We start from the raw sequence: 14880 nt of genomic DNA, 5'->3' as shown, positions 1-14880 counted from the left end.
ACAGTGACATCTTCTGGTTAACTCTGTACCTGCTGAAATAGAAGCAACTCTCATGTAGGGTATGTCATCCATTATATAGCTCTGAAATGCTCATAGTGCAAGAAAACACCCCCAAAAATGTCTTTTCAGTGGCCGGAATCAATACAAGCTTTAGTAAAGCTTTTGTAAATGTGGTAAGTCTCAGAACAGTTAGATAGCATCACTCAGTCACTCACTGTAAACGAACCAACCGATGAGTAAATCTCAGCTACTCACACATGAGTTGCACTCTCTTTTACTCAGAGTTGACTTTGCAACTCCAAGTTGACTTTGTAACCTTTGTTTGGCATAAGGTACACAAAACCATCAGGTGCAAATGTCAACACTCTACGGTAAACAAATAGCTGAACCTAAAAACGCGGTCGAAATGGCATCTGAGCAGCAGAGGATTTAGGAGCTTTTTTTTTTTCCCTTCGTTTTTTTTAAAATTCAGTTCAGTTTTATAGAGATTGAAATGTCAGTGATGAATCATTACACTGAAACAGTGTAATGCAGGAACTGTTGTTGACCTTTATTTACTCCCCACACTACTTCCTTCGTTCCTTCTCTTGAATCCCTCTTTCCAGCCCCACTGAAGCTATTCCTACACTTCTGTCAATTTGTTTGCAAATTATTTTTTGTGCAGTATTTCAACATTTTCTGGAATAGACGGATTGATTGAAAACTTAAACATAGGGTTCACATGAACCCTAGCAGTCTAGCAGCATCACAGCTATTTGTTATCTTTGTAAGAAAGATGAAGCCCATATTACACATACTGTATAATGAAAATGGGCTTTCATTCATGTACTTAACTTATGACTTATGACTACTTATGACAGGGAGTTTTAGCTTTCTATTATCATATTGCAGCAAATGTTACCTTTGAGTAAATGCAATGCGCTGTAATTTAAGGCACTTTCTCAAAAAACAGAACCACCTGACTGTAACTTACACCCTGCACGTGGTGTTGTAAATAATTTCGCAGTATTTTAATGGGGCTGTGACGTATGCAGTGTATTCAAAAATGATCCCAAAGCCAAACGTACATCTTCAAATTATTGGATTTGTTGAACAGGTCCTAAATTATAAATGATTCACTTTACCTTTAATAGGAATAAACTAATAAAAATACAAAACAAAACATCATTTGACCCTGAGAAAATTCTTTCATGAATTTATCATGATTCATAAATGAATTCTGTTGTAAGACACAGACAGAAGTACTGCGTTAACCCTGAACTATACTGTGCAGCTGTAAGGTGGCATGAATTGCAAATTAAGTCAAATAAACATGTTTTAAGCTTGTATGTAGGTACCTGAGTTAGCTGCATTCCACCATTAGAGTGGGTGTATATATATGTATATATATATGGATATATAAAGAAAGAAAAAAAAGCACATGTCCTTCTGAAGTGTCCTTGAGCAAGACACTTAATCCTTAACGGCTTTAGCGATTTGGATTTGTAACAGCTGCAGTGCTGTGTGAACCTAATCTCTTTAAAGAAAACTACTGTACGTTAACTTATTATGTCTGGACTTAACCATGTTTTTCTGATACACATAGATCAAAAATATGCTTCACAACATAAAAGGAGAAAGACGTTTTTTTAATGCCAAACTATTTCATCCCATCATCCAAAGAGTTTTTTCTAATTAAAATGTTCAGGGTAACTGCAGCAATTAGAAAAAAAAAAAAGATTACAAAACACATTTTCTGTCATGTTTTGTCAGCCAGGCAATTTAAATAGGGTCATCAATCTGCCTCCCAGTTCACTTGATTTCAACATTTTGTCAGCGTGTCAGCATTTTTCAAGCTGTGCTGCATCTGATAAGTGCCTTTGTCAGGCTGCATATCAGAGCCCTCTTCAGCGGCAGTCTTTTTGCTGTTGTTGAGGCGAGGCGACTGGCATTTACTAGAATGACAGAAGCATACTTCATATGCTCTCTACATCATCTTCACTTTCCTTTTTATAAACCTCTCATCAGCTTCCCTCTCTCTGGCTCATAGTGATGGGTCGTTCGCGAACGAAATGGCTCTTAGAGCCGGCTCTTTGACGTGAACGACGCGAGCCGGCTCCTTATCGCGAGCCGTCACGTGGTTTTTTTTTTTTTTCTTTCTTTCTCTCAGCCTCTCTCTCGCACTTTTTTTCCGCTTCACTCTGCACGCGAGTCTTGTGCTTTACGCTGGGCAGAGGGGGGAGGGGCGGTAGTTACACTCAGTAGCACAGGAACAGAGCCAGAGAGAGAGAAAGAGAGGCAGGGACAACAACATTAGAAAGGTATAGTAATCATCCACAACTATTTTCGGTTGCAGATGATAAAGGATTGAGAAAGTTTATTCATGCAGGTCCATATGACAGAGAATATGCATGTTCTTTTAGTTTTCATATTATAATTTATATTTAATTGTGTTGTGGTTTGCAGTGTTTTGTGTTCTTTTCACTTTAAATTTGTGAAAGGAAAAAGCTGAAAATTTAAATAGTTAAAACTTGAAATGTGAATAGTTGATTTTTGTATTATATGATTTATTTATTACATTTTATGTGGAGTGAATAAATAAAAGTATATTTACGGTGGCCCCTAGAGACAAAGCACATACAAACTTCAAATCACGTACGAACTCTGAAGCATGTACAAACTCCAAAACACGTAAAAACACGTACAAACTCCAAAACACGTAAAAACTCCAAAACACGTAAAAACACGTACAAACTCCGAAGCACGTAAAAACTCAGAAGCATATAAAAACTCAGAAGCACATAAAAACTCAAAACACGTACAAAAGACAACAGAAGTGCTCCAGGATGCTGGGCGCAGTGTTGAGCCTTTGTTATCTTGTGGCTACACAAGCCAGCAAGTACCAACGACCGGATTTGGTGTGTGGTAATAACAGGTAAATGAACTTTTTTTTAAATTATTTGAATATATATATGAGTGCCTGTGTATAAATACACAAACAATACACACATGCTTTCAATTGTGTAATTTAAGTGATCTAGTAGCTCTGCTTTGGAAGTTCAGTTCATGCTAGAAATGTGTTTTGGAGTTTGTACGTGTTTTGTCTCTAGGGGCCACCGCATATATTTATATATAAACATATATAAATAAAACCACTTTTTACGTTAGTAATTCCTTTTGTGCATAATTTTATATTATTGTTAATAATAAATTAATTAAAGCAACAAAACAACCTGAAGAGCCGGTTCGGAGCCAAAAGAGCCGGCTCTTTTTAGTGAGCCGAACCGAAAGAGCCGGATCTCTAAAAAGAGCCGGAAATCCCATCACTACTGGCTCACTCATCCTCCCTCGCCGTCACCCCATCCCCCTCCCTCTATCTCTCTCTCAAATCCCTCCTCTCTTCCACTTAATTTTCTCCAATTTACTCCGCTTCCCCCACCTCCTCTCCTCTCACTGCCTTCCTCCATCCCTCAGTCTCTTGGGCATTTTGCAGTCACATAGTCAGGCATGTGAGGTGAAGGACTTATGTAATCTGTTCTCTCCATACATTCTCTTGTTTCTGTCTTTCTTTGTCTGTCGCTCTCTCTACAGTGGTGCCAATTTGCCAACAATGTGGAGGCTACAGAAGTCAAATACACCTCTTGTCTTTGTGTGAAGGAATTGTAAATGCATGTGCAGACTTAGCAAATGCAGACAACCACTGTAAACTGGATCCATTGTTCACCTGCCAGTCAAAGTAATCTGGTACGTAATACCCTTCAAATTTGGTTCCCAGTTTAAAGTAACACTGTGTGCTCCTTTTAAATGAAACTAGTTATTTTAAATAATACTTTATGTATATTTTTCTACAACAATCAGCTAAAGCCACAGTTATATGAAGTTATGCACAACACTAATGAGTTTTGACATAATGAAAAAAGCCAAACAGAGGCTTTATCCATCCTGAATAAGCACAAAAAAGTGAGACGTTAGCATACTGGATAATTCCATCCAACAAATAGCCAGCAGTGTGGCTGTAGGCAATATTAAGTCAAATCATGCAATTCAATCCATCCTGAAATTCAATTTATATTCCTCTAGTGATACCTCTGAAAACCTGGCCTGCATGAGAAGTGGCTGATGTGACATCTTTAGGGTACATGAGCTTCAGAACGTTTTTAATTAAGATATTCTAAATGTGAGAGTTTTAATCACAGATAAGTTAATATATATTTGTAAAAGTGTATCAATTGCAGTTGTGCTTTATATTTTTGAGGGAGGCTAATTGCCTTTGAGGTTATTCACTACAAAGGCTAATTAAAAGACCAAATGTGGCAAGGATATTAAAGTTACACCTTTGAAAACCTTTCAGCAAAAATCGAAATAACGTTCAAACTTTAATTACTTACAGGACGCCCTATTAAAAGTTATTTAAAAAAACAAAAACTTTTTGCATTTTTTTTACCATTGCAGCACTGGGAATTTCCATTCTGGCAGAGTTGTCTGTTTACTTTCCTCTGTTAAGCATTAGGGTAGACTATGATAAATAACTAGAGCATTTGTTTGCTGTAATACGTTATATATTTATTCATACACAGAACACAAACTGAGCCATGTTGGCTGATGGACAAGACTCATTTCTAATGGTCTCAGACAAACATGGTGAATTTGTATAAGAGCGCATGAGTGAGCATCTCTGTGTGGGTGTCCGGGTGGTGGATTGATTTGAACCCAGGGGCAGTCCTGGAATAGACAGAGTCACTGATCTGTTTCTAATGAAGAATAATGCACTGCGTTGGACACAGAAAAAAGCCCTGCCTTCACACATCAAACACACTTATACATGACAAACATATCAGGGCACAGAGTCATGCTTTATACACATACACCAACAACAAATGTCCATAAGTGCATTAACAGTATCTAGGCTTTAGCAGCTGAAGCATATTTAGCAAGAGTTTATCTCAGGGGTCAGCAACATATATTTTGTTTGATGATCATACTAAGATATACTAAGCAACTGGAGCCTGAATGATTTAACTGAAAAATCAAAAACATAGTGTTGAATTATGTTAGAGTAAATAAATGTAAAATGTAATAAATGCAAAGCTTAGTGTTTCTGTGTTATTGTTGTCCCTACAATGAACTGACAAAAACCACATTTAATTTAGAATAAAAAATGATTACACCATCCTTACATCCCTTTTATTCACGGTGAAGTTTATCACTGCATACTAACAGATAGTTAAGTTAAGTGGCCAATTCTAGAGCTTAAAAATGAAGCCAGTAACAGAGTACTGAAAGCTCCAAGTGGTTCCTCTAATGTCCACTTGAGCCCGACTCCAACAACAAATCGATTTAAGACTCCTATCTTAAACACTCAACTAAATGACATGGCATTTAGTGGCATGGTACAAAATGCTACAAGAACTCAGTTTGTTAGATGTAACCATGCACGTAATATATATAGTACATATAGTACACTAGAAACACTAGAAGATATTTGCAATTACCATAAGATTTGCTTTATCCCCCCCGAAAAAGAAGTAAACAACACGAAAGTATATTAAAAGTCATTTCAATGACTAATTTTTAAAACTATGAAATCTTAATATTTAGTCAACAAATACACGATCAGTTTTACACCACTAAACAAGCAGAAGCTGAACTAAGAACACAGCGATTTGGAAAAATCTGCTAAATTCAAGTCTTGTAATTCTATATTAAAGCAGCAAATGTTTTACCTTATGGTAATGTTGGCATTTAGAGCTTGTTCTTCATAACATATGACTCAAACAACACGATCATTCATTGGTAACCTCCTGAAGCTACATTTAACCTACTTTGTTTGGAAAACCACCTCATTTATGAGGGGAAACTAAATGGAAAAGGCAAATATACTTTACTTGTGCAACCATGCAGCTCCTCCCTGCAGCTCCATGGTATATGCTGCCGAATTATTACAGTGTGTGTCACTGCTGATTTCATTTAGTGATGAAGCTAATTAGGATGGTCAGGCATGGCAGGACTTAGCAGGAGTTTTAGTCAAATATTAAAACTCTGACCAGAGAAATGAGCTTATGTCATTTACACCAATGAAAAAAAAAAGAAAAGTCCTAAAGCAGGATGTAGAGTAATGCCTAATGCTGTTGTACTCAAAAAAAGGCAAAAGGGATTTACTTTTTTCCTTACTTATTGATGTTTTTACATGGTCACGATTATTCCTTTTGCTTTTTTGTGTTTTTTCCCTACAGGGTTATTTAGTCTTTCCTTAGTTTACCTCTCTCTGGCCCCCTTTTTTGTCCCCTCTTGCTCCTTCACTCTCTCCTGCATATAGTTTTGCACAACCTGATATTGCCATAAATAGTTTTGCTAGTTTTAGTTTTAGTTAAGTTGCTGTCATGTCAGGGAAAAGAGATGCTTGCCTTATTAACTTTTGGTTTCAAACAAGACGAACCGCAGTCTCCCTGTTTTTAACCCATGTATCTGCTGAGACCTCATCTCTGTGCACATTTTACTGCACCATAGACTATAATCCTAGACCGCACGTAAAAGATCAGTGTAACATCTGCCATTTCCAAATCTTTTAGCTAAGCATTTTGGCCACTGCTACTGTAGCTTTCCTAAAGTGTGGCTCCATAGTGTAGTGGTTTACACATTTGCTTGCCAAGTGAAAGGTTTGATTCCAGCTGGAGACACAAATCCCTTTTGGAGTGGCACCAGGAAGGGCATCACAAAACTGCCAAATAAAACATGTACAGCCATATGCTGTGGTGACCTCGTGTGACAAGGGAGCAGCTGTTTTAAAACTAGACATCACAAGCGCGGTACCAAGAGACCGAGGGACAATGCATACTCATAAGATAGCGATAAGATAGGCCCATGCTGTAGAGTTCCCTGATTTATCTTTGGCTTTTTAGACATGATAGCTATATTTATCTGTTATTTACTTTCTGTGACTACCCCAATTTAGATGACAAGGCAGGTTTATTTTCCAGCACCCTTTAACAGCAAGGTAATTTGAGGCAAAACAATATATTATATGTACAAAGGACACAACAGGTAATTAAAAGTGTTTGCATCATGCATTTTTTTTTAAAAAATATGAAACTCTACCACTCTAGTGGACATCTAGAGCACATAACAAAACAAAAACAGATAGAAATCACCAAATGCATATGATTGCACAGTTCTGAGAAGGGCATGTTTTTCCAGGCTCGCAAATTTACAAAACTCAAGTGTCCTGAGGCTAAGACATCATCGCACACTATACAGTGTATAGTGTGTGTATTTGAGAGAGGGGAAAGAGGGGGGAGAGCAAGAGCGCAAGCCAGAGGGAGGGAGAGAGGGAGAAAGAGCGTGATGGAGAGAGAAAGGAAGACATTATCTGTGCAATTCCAAGCCATGTCCATCATGTGGCAGTGTGCAGTTTCGTAGAAGCCGCTGTCACAATGGAGCAGAGCCAGTCAAAGTCATCCTAATCCCTTACACACACACACACACACACACACACACACACACACACACACACACACAGATATGTCTGGTCTTTATCTCTGTGTGCAGCTTGAAGCTTGCAGCCTGCCTCCCCCCCTGTCCCTCCTGCGTTCTCCTGCTCCTCTCTCTTTGATGCCTCTGTGGAAACACAGGACCTGCTAATGGAGACAAGAAAAAGGCTTTTCACTACACTACCTTCTTGTCATTCATGCCAATTCATTACAGTAGTGTTTAAAAAGGAGGGGGGGAGGGGAAAATAGATTTGCTGTGTCTGGATCTTTGAAAAAAATAAATAAATAGAAAATGTGTGTCAAATGCTGCAAATTAAAATCAGAATAAATGGCACTGATGCTTAAAGACTTGCTAATAAAGAAGGTAGTGAGAAATGGCTTGTTTTTATTACCTTGGTATATGTAGAAATGTTTTTATATTGTTTTTGCTTTCATTTAAAGAAAATAGTCCTGTTATACCTGTTCTATTTTTTTTTATTTCCTCATGACCCTGTGAATCAAAGTGAACAACCACCTAAAACAATAAGACAAACTGTGTGCACAAGGATTAAACAGCTATCCTATTTTAATTTGCTTTTGGAATATGACAGCATCAAATTAGCCACATTGCAATTTTTTTTTTATTTACTTTTTACATATTTGCATATTTTTTCCTGGTTCATCATCCCAACACATACACAGTTTATTTAGAAATTAATGAATTTAGTTTTTTTTTTTTTTAAAGTTACATGAATACATTTTTAACCACTCTAGTCTTACAATTTGTGTACGTAAAAGTCATCTTTCTGTATCTGTCACACTTATGCTTATGAACAAATACCTGCACTCATAATTCTTTTATTATTTAAAATTCTCAATAACACTGATTGAAATGCAGTCACAAACTATGTTTTACAGATGGCTGTAGACACTCACTGTTGTAATTCTCCAAACCTCCTCTGTACATATGGTTCATGATTTGAACAAAAAATTTCAAATTGAGATTTAGATCACTTCATAAGATTTAAAGTCCAGTTCTTGTGTAATTTGGCATACGCCAGCCTTTCCTCCCTGTTACTCTTGGCGTCTTGACAGCCACCCTTCCACTGAGGCCAGTTCTGATGGCACATGGACTCAAGTCAAGGGCCAGATGCATCTCTCAGGTCCTGTGTCAGATCTTTGCTGAATTTTCCCCCTATTCCTTAAAAATATGATTTTCAGATACTGTTCCTCCAGTACAGAGAAATGTTTTTGTTTTTTTAGGCCTACCACTTCTTCATCTGCTGAGTACTTGTGCAGTTTCATCCTGTTGTTTTTTTTTTTGCCTTTATTCAATAGTAGCGCAGTGAAGATAGACAGGAAAATGGGATGAGAGAGAAGGAAAAGACACATGTCATGCAATTCTTCCCCTTCTCTTTCTTCAAAGGGCCGTCCGTGGGTCATCCACAAACCCGGGCCACCGCATATTGTTGTCTCACCCACTAAGATAGCTGGCACCCCACTTCATCCCATTTTTAAGGACACATCATGGTGAGCTATGCCACATTTTCAGCTAATACCTCTTTGAGGATCACCTTCTTGGTGTAAAAACACTATTTTGTACCTTTCAAACAGTTTTATTGTTGGAAATTTTAATAGATTTAACAAAATAAATGGGAAGAAACACTGGGTTTTTTAGTAACACTTAAATTGTTTTAAGTAAACAATTTAAAATAGTTATTCATCTTAATGTGCAGACCGACAATATGATTTATCGTGTTTTGTTGCGCACTTTGAGTCCTTATGTAGGCTATGGAAAAGGCAGGAAACATTTCCTTCTTACCTCTCATGTCTCTTGTGTATGTGTACAAGCCGGCATATTACCTTTTGTTGCTTTTATTCCATGTCATGCTTTTCAAGTCTGCACTCAGTATATTTTAGCTCAAACGTTAATCATAACAATGAGGAGGGCGATGGTTCACAATGTTGCCTCTCTATGAAATATTCCAAATGTCAGAAGAATGACATGCACAGTCATGATAGTAATAAAATGTGTGAGCAGAAACCTTATAGTGAAATGGTTTGGAAGAGGATGTAGCCTATTATGACACAGAATGATGGTACATATGGCAGTATATATACAATGATGTCTATCTTTTAGTGGCTGGATAGCTGACTCGGCTATTATACTACTTATATATTGCTGATTGTTGTTGACTAAATTCACATAGAACCAGCAGCAGCCTAAACACAAGTTAGCTGACCACAGTCTGCCCACAAAGAAAATCCAATGCAGCACATGCCAGAAGTTATTATGCAACTCATTTCAAAGTGAGTTATTTCTCCATACTGCCCTACTACCCACTTTAACCCATATGACCTAACTATTGCTCTAGCCAGTATATGATTATCTTAATTATCTTAAATAAAACCTTTACCCTCTTAAGAAAATGATTTAAACCAGCTGTCTCTTGGTAAAAAAAAAGCATCATTCCATCTGAATCATATTATATTCCAGTCATGAATAATCGCTGTCAGTCTTCTCCTGGAACAGCAGCTGTGAAATAATGACCGTAGGAGCAAACGTATCATTATGTGGGATGTCCTTTAAGTTCTCAGTAAAGAGAAGTACAGTGTCAGACCCTATCTGTTGACCCAACATCCTCTTTTCTTGACTTTGCAGCTGACAATGTCACAGTCAACCCTTACTTGACAGCTGACTGAAAGCACTGATGCTCGCTGTTTTCTTAGGAGGAGTCTCTTTGACCACACGTAGCAATTTTGCTTCCAGATGAATTTTTGGCTTTATGTCCAGGTGATGAGTCAGTCTAATTTCGAACATGCATAACTTGCCCTAATGATGCAATCGGTAAGGACACTGTTTGGATTATATTATTTTTTTCAAAGAGAGGGCAATGATATGCTCTCTGCAGGCACATTTCATTCTAAATAAACATGTCTAGAAGTGACAGCTGTCCTGTAAGTCAGGGAGGATAGGGGTAAAATTGCACCTTGACCTTTATACTTTCAAAATAATTTGTTGGTATTTGTAGCTTTAGGTCAACAAACATGTGAGTCTTGACTGACAGAGGGCAGAGGAGGTAAAAATCATGGGTTATTCTTGAAGTTTCTTTTATGTTTACTTTCTAAGCGAAACATATGCGTTATATATTTACAGAAAATGGAAATGGATTGTTCGACAAAGCATCTAAGACTATAGTTTATAGCATTTAACAACATTTAGCTAATTTATTCATATTGAATACCTAACTTTAATTTTACCTTATCAATGAGTGATTGAACTGCAGTGTTTTGATGTACAACTCCACTCTTCTTTTCATTATTGTTACTACTTTACGACTGTGAGTTGTTGAAGTTACTGAAAATGTCACAGCTTTTACTGAATAAGTTTTGCTATACCCACATAGTGGGAAACACTCAGGCCTGTTAAATGATGGAGGGTTCAGTAAGTATGAAATGAAGAAAGTGTTTTATGTTAGATAGCTACAGTACAAAGCCTTGAGTCACCTTTTGTTTCTTCATATTTTGCAAGGAAAAAAAAGAGAAAAGTGAAAAAATGAGTTTGTAGGATTCAAACAAGTACGAAACTCATTATTTGGTGTTACCACTTTTATTCTTCAACACAGCCTGAACTCTCTTTTTCAAGCTTTCTTGTCATTTCTTTAAGTAGTCTTCAGGAATAGTTCTCCAGGCTTCTTGAAGGACATTTTTTTTTCTCACAAGCGCTTCTTTGGATGTTGGCTGCCTTCTGTTCTGTTCTCTGTCAAGAGGATCCCACACTGCTTCAATAATGTTGAGTTCTGCGAGTTTCAGACTTGCCACTTCTTTTTTTTTTTTATCCTCAACTTATGCAACACAACATCCAGAAGAATAGAATGAACTTTCTGGGACCCCACTAGTTCAGTCTCCAATTTTACAATGACACACTAGAAACCATGCTGAGATATGCCAAGTTTTTGGCTAATTAGCTGTTTGGGAATCACCTTGTTGGTACAACCCCCCCCCCCGGAGAACCGAGAACCATTGCTCAAGACCACAGTAAAAATGAGTAAAATATCACTGGCTCCTTGGAAGCCAGATTTTTTAGTAATTACGTTTGTGCAGTGTTGTAAGTATTGGCTCATTTATACTACTTTGACTAAAAACTATTATTTTTTAATAACATGCTACATATAATCTGTCACAACTCAGAATGAGCAACCCAAAAGCATGAAACAAATTAAAAAGGGTAAATAAAGTCAAGGCTAGATTGAATCATTTTAGTATTTTTATTTTTTCATTTTACTATTTTGAGAGAATAAGCCTGATTGGGGACGATAACTGTTAAGTCTGATTGGGGAAGTGGAGGCAGGTGAGCAAAGCGGTGATACTACCGGTAAGAAAACAGAACAGGTGTGAAAGGCAGGTCTGAAGTGTCAGACGAGTTCGATTATGGCAACACAGACATCCAGAAGAAATGAATGGCATTATGACAAATGCTGACAGTGACATACAAAAGAGTCTATTGACGTATCTTGTTCCATTGATATACAAGCTGAATATTTTGCCATTTCTCTATTTCTTTTCTCATGTGCATGAAAAAGTGCTAAAGACGGTACACACTGAAAAATCACATGCTCTGTGACTCAGTTTGAAACTGTAATCAGTGAAATCAGCTGCTGCACTGTTCACTGTTGGCTGGAACGGAAACCGGCAGACTCTTGAGCCTCAATAGCACATGATTGAAAACCTCTGGGATTACGTTCACTGTGCCTTTTGTTCATCTTTAATCATGAGGCTGACATTTTTGTAAAGAGCTTCATGCACTGGTTAGCTAACCCAACATAGGACTCAAGATTTTTGACACCTGGACTAGTTTCAATTGTAATATCTTGTTTATATTGTACAAATTATTATTTAAGTTTAGATTATTAAATTTTATATTGCACCTTATTTTAACACACACACACACACACACACACACACACACACACACGTTAAAATAAGGTGTCTATTCAGCAATAAAGATCCATGAGTACATCAGGAAGATGGCCGCTACCAACTGTGTGCTTAGTGAATACCTCAGGCAGCAGAAACCCGATGAAGAAGAGGAGCAAGGTAAGGAACCATCATGGAAGTAAAAGCCTCTCCGTGGTATGAACGATCGGCAGGTAGAAGAAGTGGCTGAAATCCAGAAATCCAACCAGTGGCTGGACAAAGCAGAGGCACTAATCATGGCAGGAGCGGCTGGAGTCTACCACACCAGGCAAGACCCCAGGTGCAGGTTGTGCATAGATGCCGCTGAGACAATCCAGCAGAGTGTAGGATACTAGCAGGCAGGGCATACATGGAACGCCATAAACAAGTGCCCGGCATAGTATACAGAAACATCTCTGCTGAGTATGGCCTGGAAGTCCCGAGGTCAAAATGGGACATGCACCCTAGGGTGGTTGAGAATGATGTCAATGAAGGCTGAGCCAAGATCCTGTGGGACTTCCAGGTCCAGATACACAAGCTGGTGCTGGCTAACCAACCAGACATGGTTGGTGGACAACAACATAAGGAAAACGGAACATGAGAAGCCAAGAAAGGACTGAGAGAAGAGCTCAAGAAGATGTGGAGGGCGATAGCAGTAATGGTCCCAGTGGTAATCGGATCACTTGGTGAAATGACCACCAAGCTTAGCGAGTGGCTCCAGCAGATCCCAGGAACAACATCTGAGATCTCTGTCCAGAAGAGTGCAGTCCTAGGAACAGCAAAGATACTGTGCAGGACCCTCAAGTTCCCAGGCCTCTGGTAGAAGACCGAGCTTGAAGGATAAAGATCGCCCTGCAGGGAGAGAGCGTTTACATTTTCTCTTTTACAGATTAATATTTAAATTGAGCATCTGTAACAAAACAATTTACCCCCATGGAATTAATAAGGCATTCTGATTTTGATTTGACCTAAAAACAGACATTGGTCTGGTGTTAGTCCTTCAGGCTTCTCATTCTGCAGCACTGCTGTATTTATATTTATAATGGTATAAAGCTATATTTAAACCATTGAGCTCTGCTCTTTTAAAAAACTGGCATAGATGCAACGGTGTCCTTGAAGCCGGATTCAAGAAATAAGCGCTTAAAGTTTTAAAAACATATTTAGCTGACATCAGTGACATAAGTGCTTTAATTTAAAGCACTTATTTCTTAAATCCGGCCTTAAAGACGGTGTTACATCTATGCAGGTTTTTGAAAGCAGAGCTCAATGAGCCATAATGTCTTACAGAAACCCCCCACTTTGCTTTTTTTTGCTTCATAAAATATGTGGTTGCTCTTCAGAGATATACAAGTAATTTTCCTAGAATAAATAATAGCCATCAATTCACATAACATTATAATAGTGCTGTCACTGGTGACCTGCATACCTGGCAGTAAAGCATTAATTGTATGAGGGAGAGGAACAACCTGCTATGAACCAGAGAAGCCATTCAGCCAGTGTACTGGGGGGCCTCTGTCTCACTCTCTGGGGCAGTAACAAACCTTGCTAAATGGGAAGCCTGTTAAAGGGAACTGCAGTGAAGTAGCACAGGAAATTTGTATGTGTGTGGTTTTTGGTCACCTGCTGGCTCCAGCAACACAAAGGATTTGGTTTTGAATGTGACAGATTAATTAATAGTTTCTGTTCTTCCCTGAATTCACCAAAGTGGTGCTGAGTTGTGCATGAATGTGCTCAAAAGCACATGATTGTGTTTTCAGTGAATGGTGAACTGAGCGAATGGTACTTACGACTGAAGAATATGACATGAGCATTGCTCATTCTGACAAAAGTGAATGGATGCTGTGAAGTGTTTGTATTGTGACTGACAGACTCTAACTAGTGCAGCTTGTTTGAATCAAACAGCAAAGCAGTGTGCTGTTTTAGCGAGTCCAATATGAACATATCAGTAAATGTTGTGTAGCAATGGATATTTGTTTTGCATATGTGTTGAACCTAAGTTTTTCAGATTGTCAAACAAATTTTTAATATTAGACAAAGACAACTCAATTAAACATAAAATGCAATTTTTAAACTGTGCCTTTGTGTTATTTTTGGTCAACAGTGGATTTCCTTGGAGCTCGCCCACGAATCCCATTTTTGCCCAGTCTCTTACTTATTATGAATCATGACCTCTGACCATAAGTGGGATAAGTGAGAGTTGCAGTTCTTGAGATGCTATTTTTGGTTCTTTTGTGGCATTCTGGATGAGTCATTGATGTGCTCTTGGAGTAATTTTAGTAGGTTGGCCACTCCTGGAAAGATTCACCATTTGTTTGATGATGGCTCTCACTGTGTTTGACTGGAACGCCAAAGCCTTGGAAATGGCTTTGTATCCTTTTCCAGACAGATAGGTGTCAGTGACTTTGTTTCTCAGCTGTTCTGGAGTTTCTTTAGATGATATGTGTTTTATGATGTGTTGGTTTTTGAGATCCTTTAGCCT

General features: G+C 38.1%; 1 protein-coding gene across 1 annotated transcript in view; it reads left to right on the top strand.

Annotated features, from left to right (window-relative positions):
- Positions 1-2217: 2217 nt before the first annotated feature.
- The window catches only part of LOC146709775 (uncharacterized), a 29288-nt gene continuing 16625 nt past the window's right edge, over positions 2218-14880 (top strand). The window contains exons 1-3 of the mRNA XM_085456899.1: positions 2218-2300; positions 3571-3723; positions 8872-8975. Of these exons, the coding sequence (XP_085313025.1) occupies positions 3667-3723; positions 8872-8975 (161 nt within the window). The 5' untranslated portion in view covers positions 2218-2300; positions 3571-3666. The remainder of the gene's footprint in view (positions 2301-3570; positions 3724-8871; positions 8976-14880) is intronic.

Source organism: Copadichromis virginalis, linkage group LG5, assembly GCF_057382275.1.
Source record: "Copadichromis virginalis isolate Kocher_CV1m ecotype Utaka linkage group LG5, C_Virginalis_male_GT1.1, whole genome shotgun sequence".
Lineage (NCBI taxonomy): Eukaryota > Metazoa > Chordata > Actinopteri > Cichliformes > Cichlidae > Copadichromis > Copadichromis virginalis.
The sequence above is the reverse complement of the archived record's forward strand: the minus strand, read 5'-3'. Positions and strand labels throughout refer to the sequence as shown.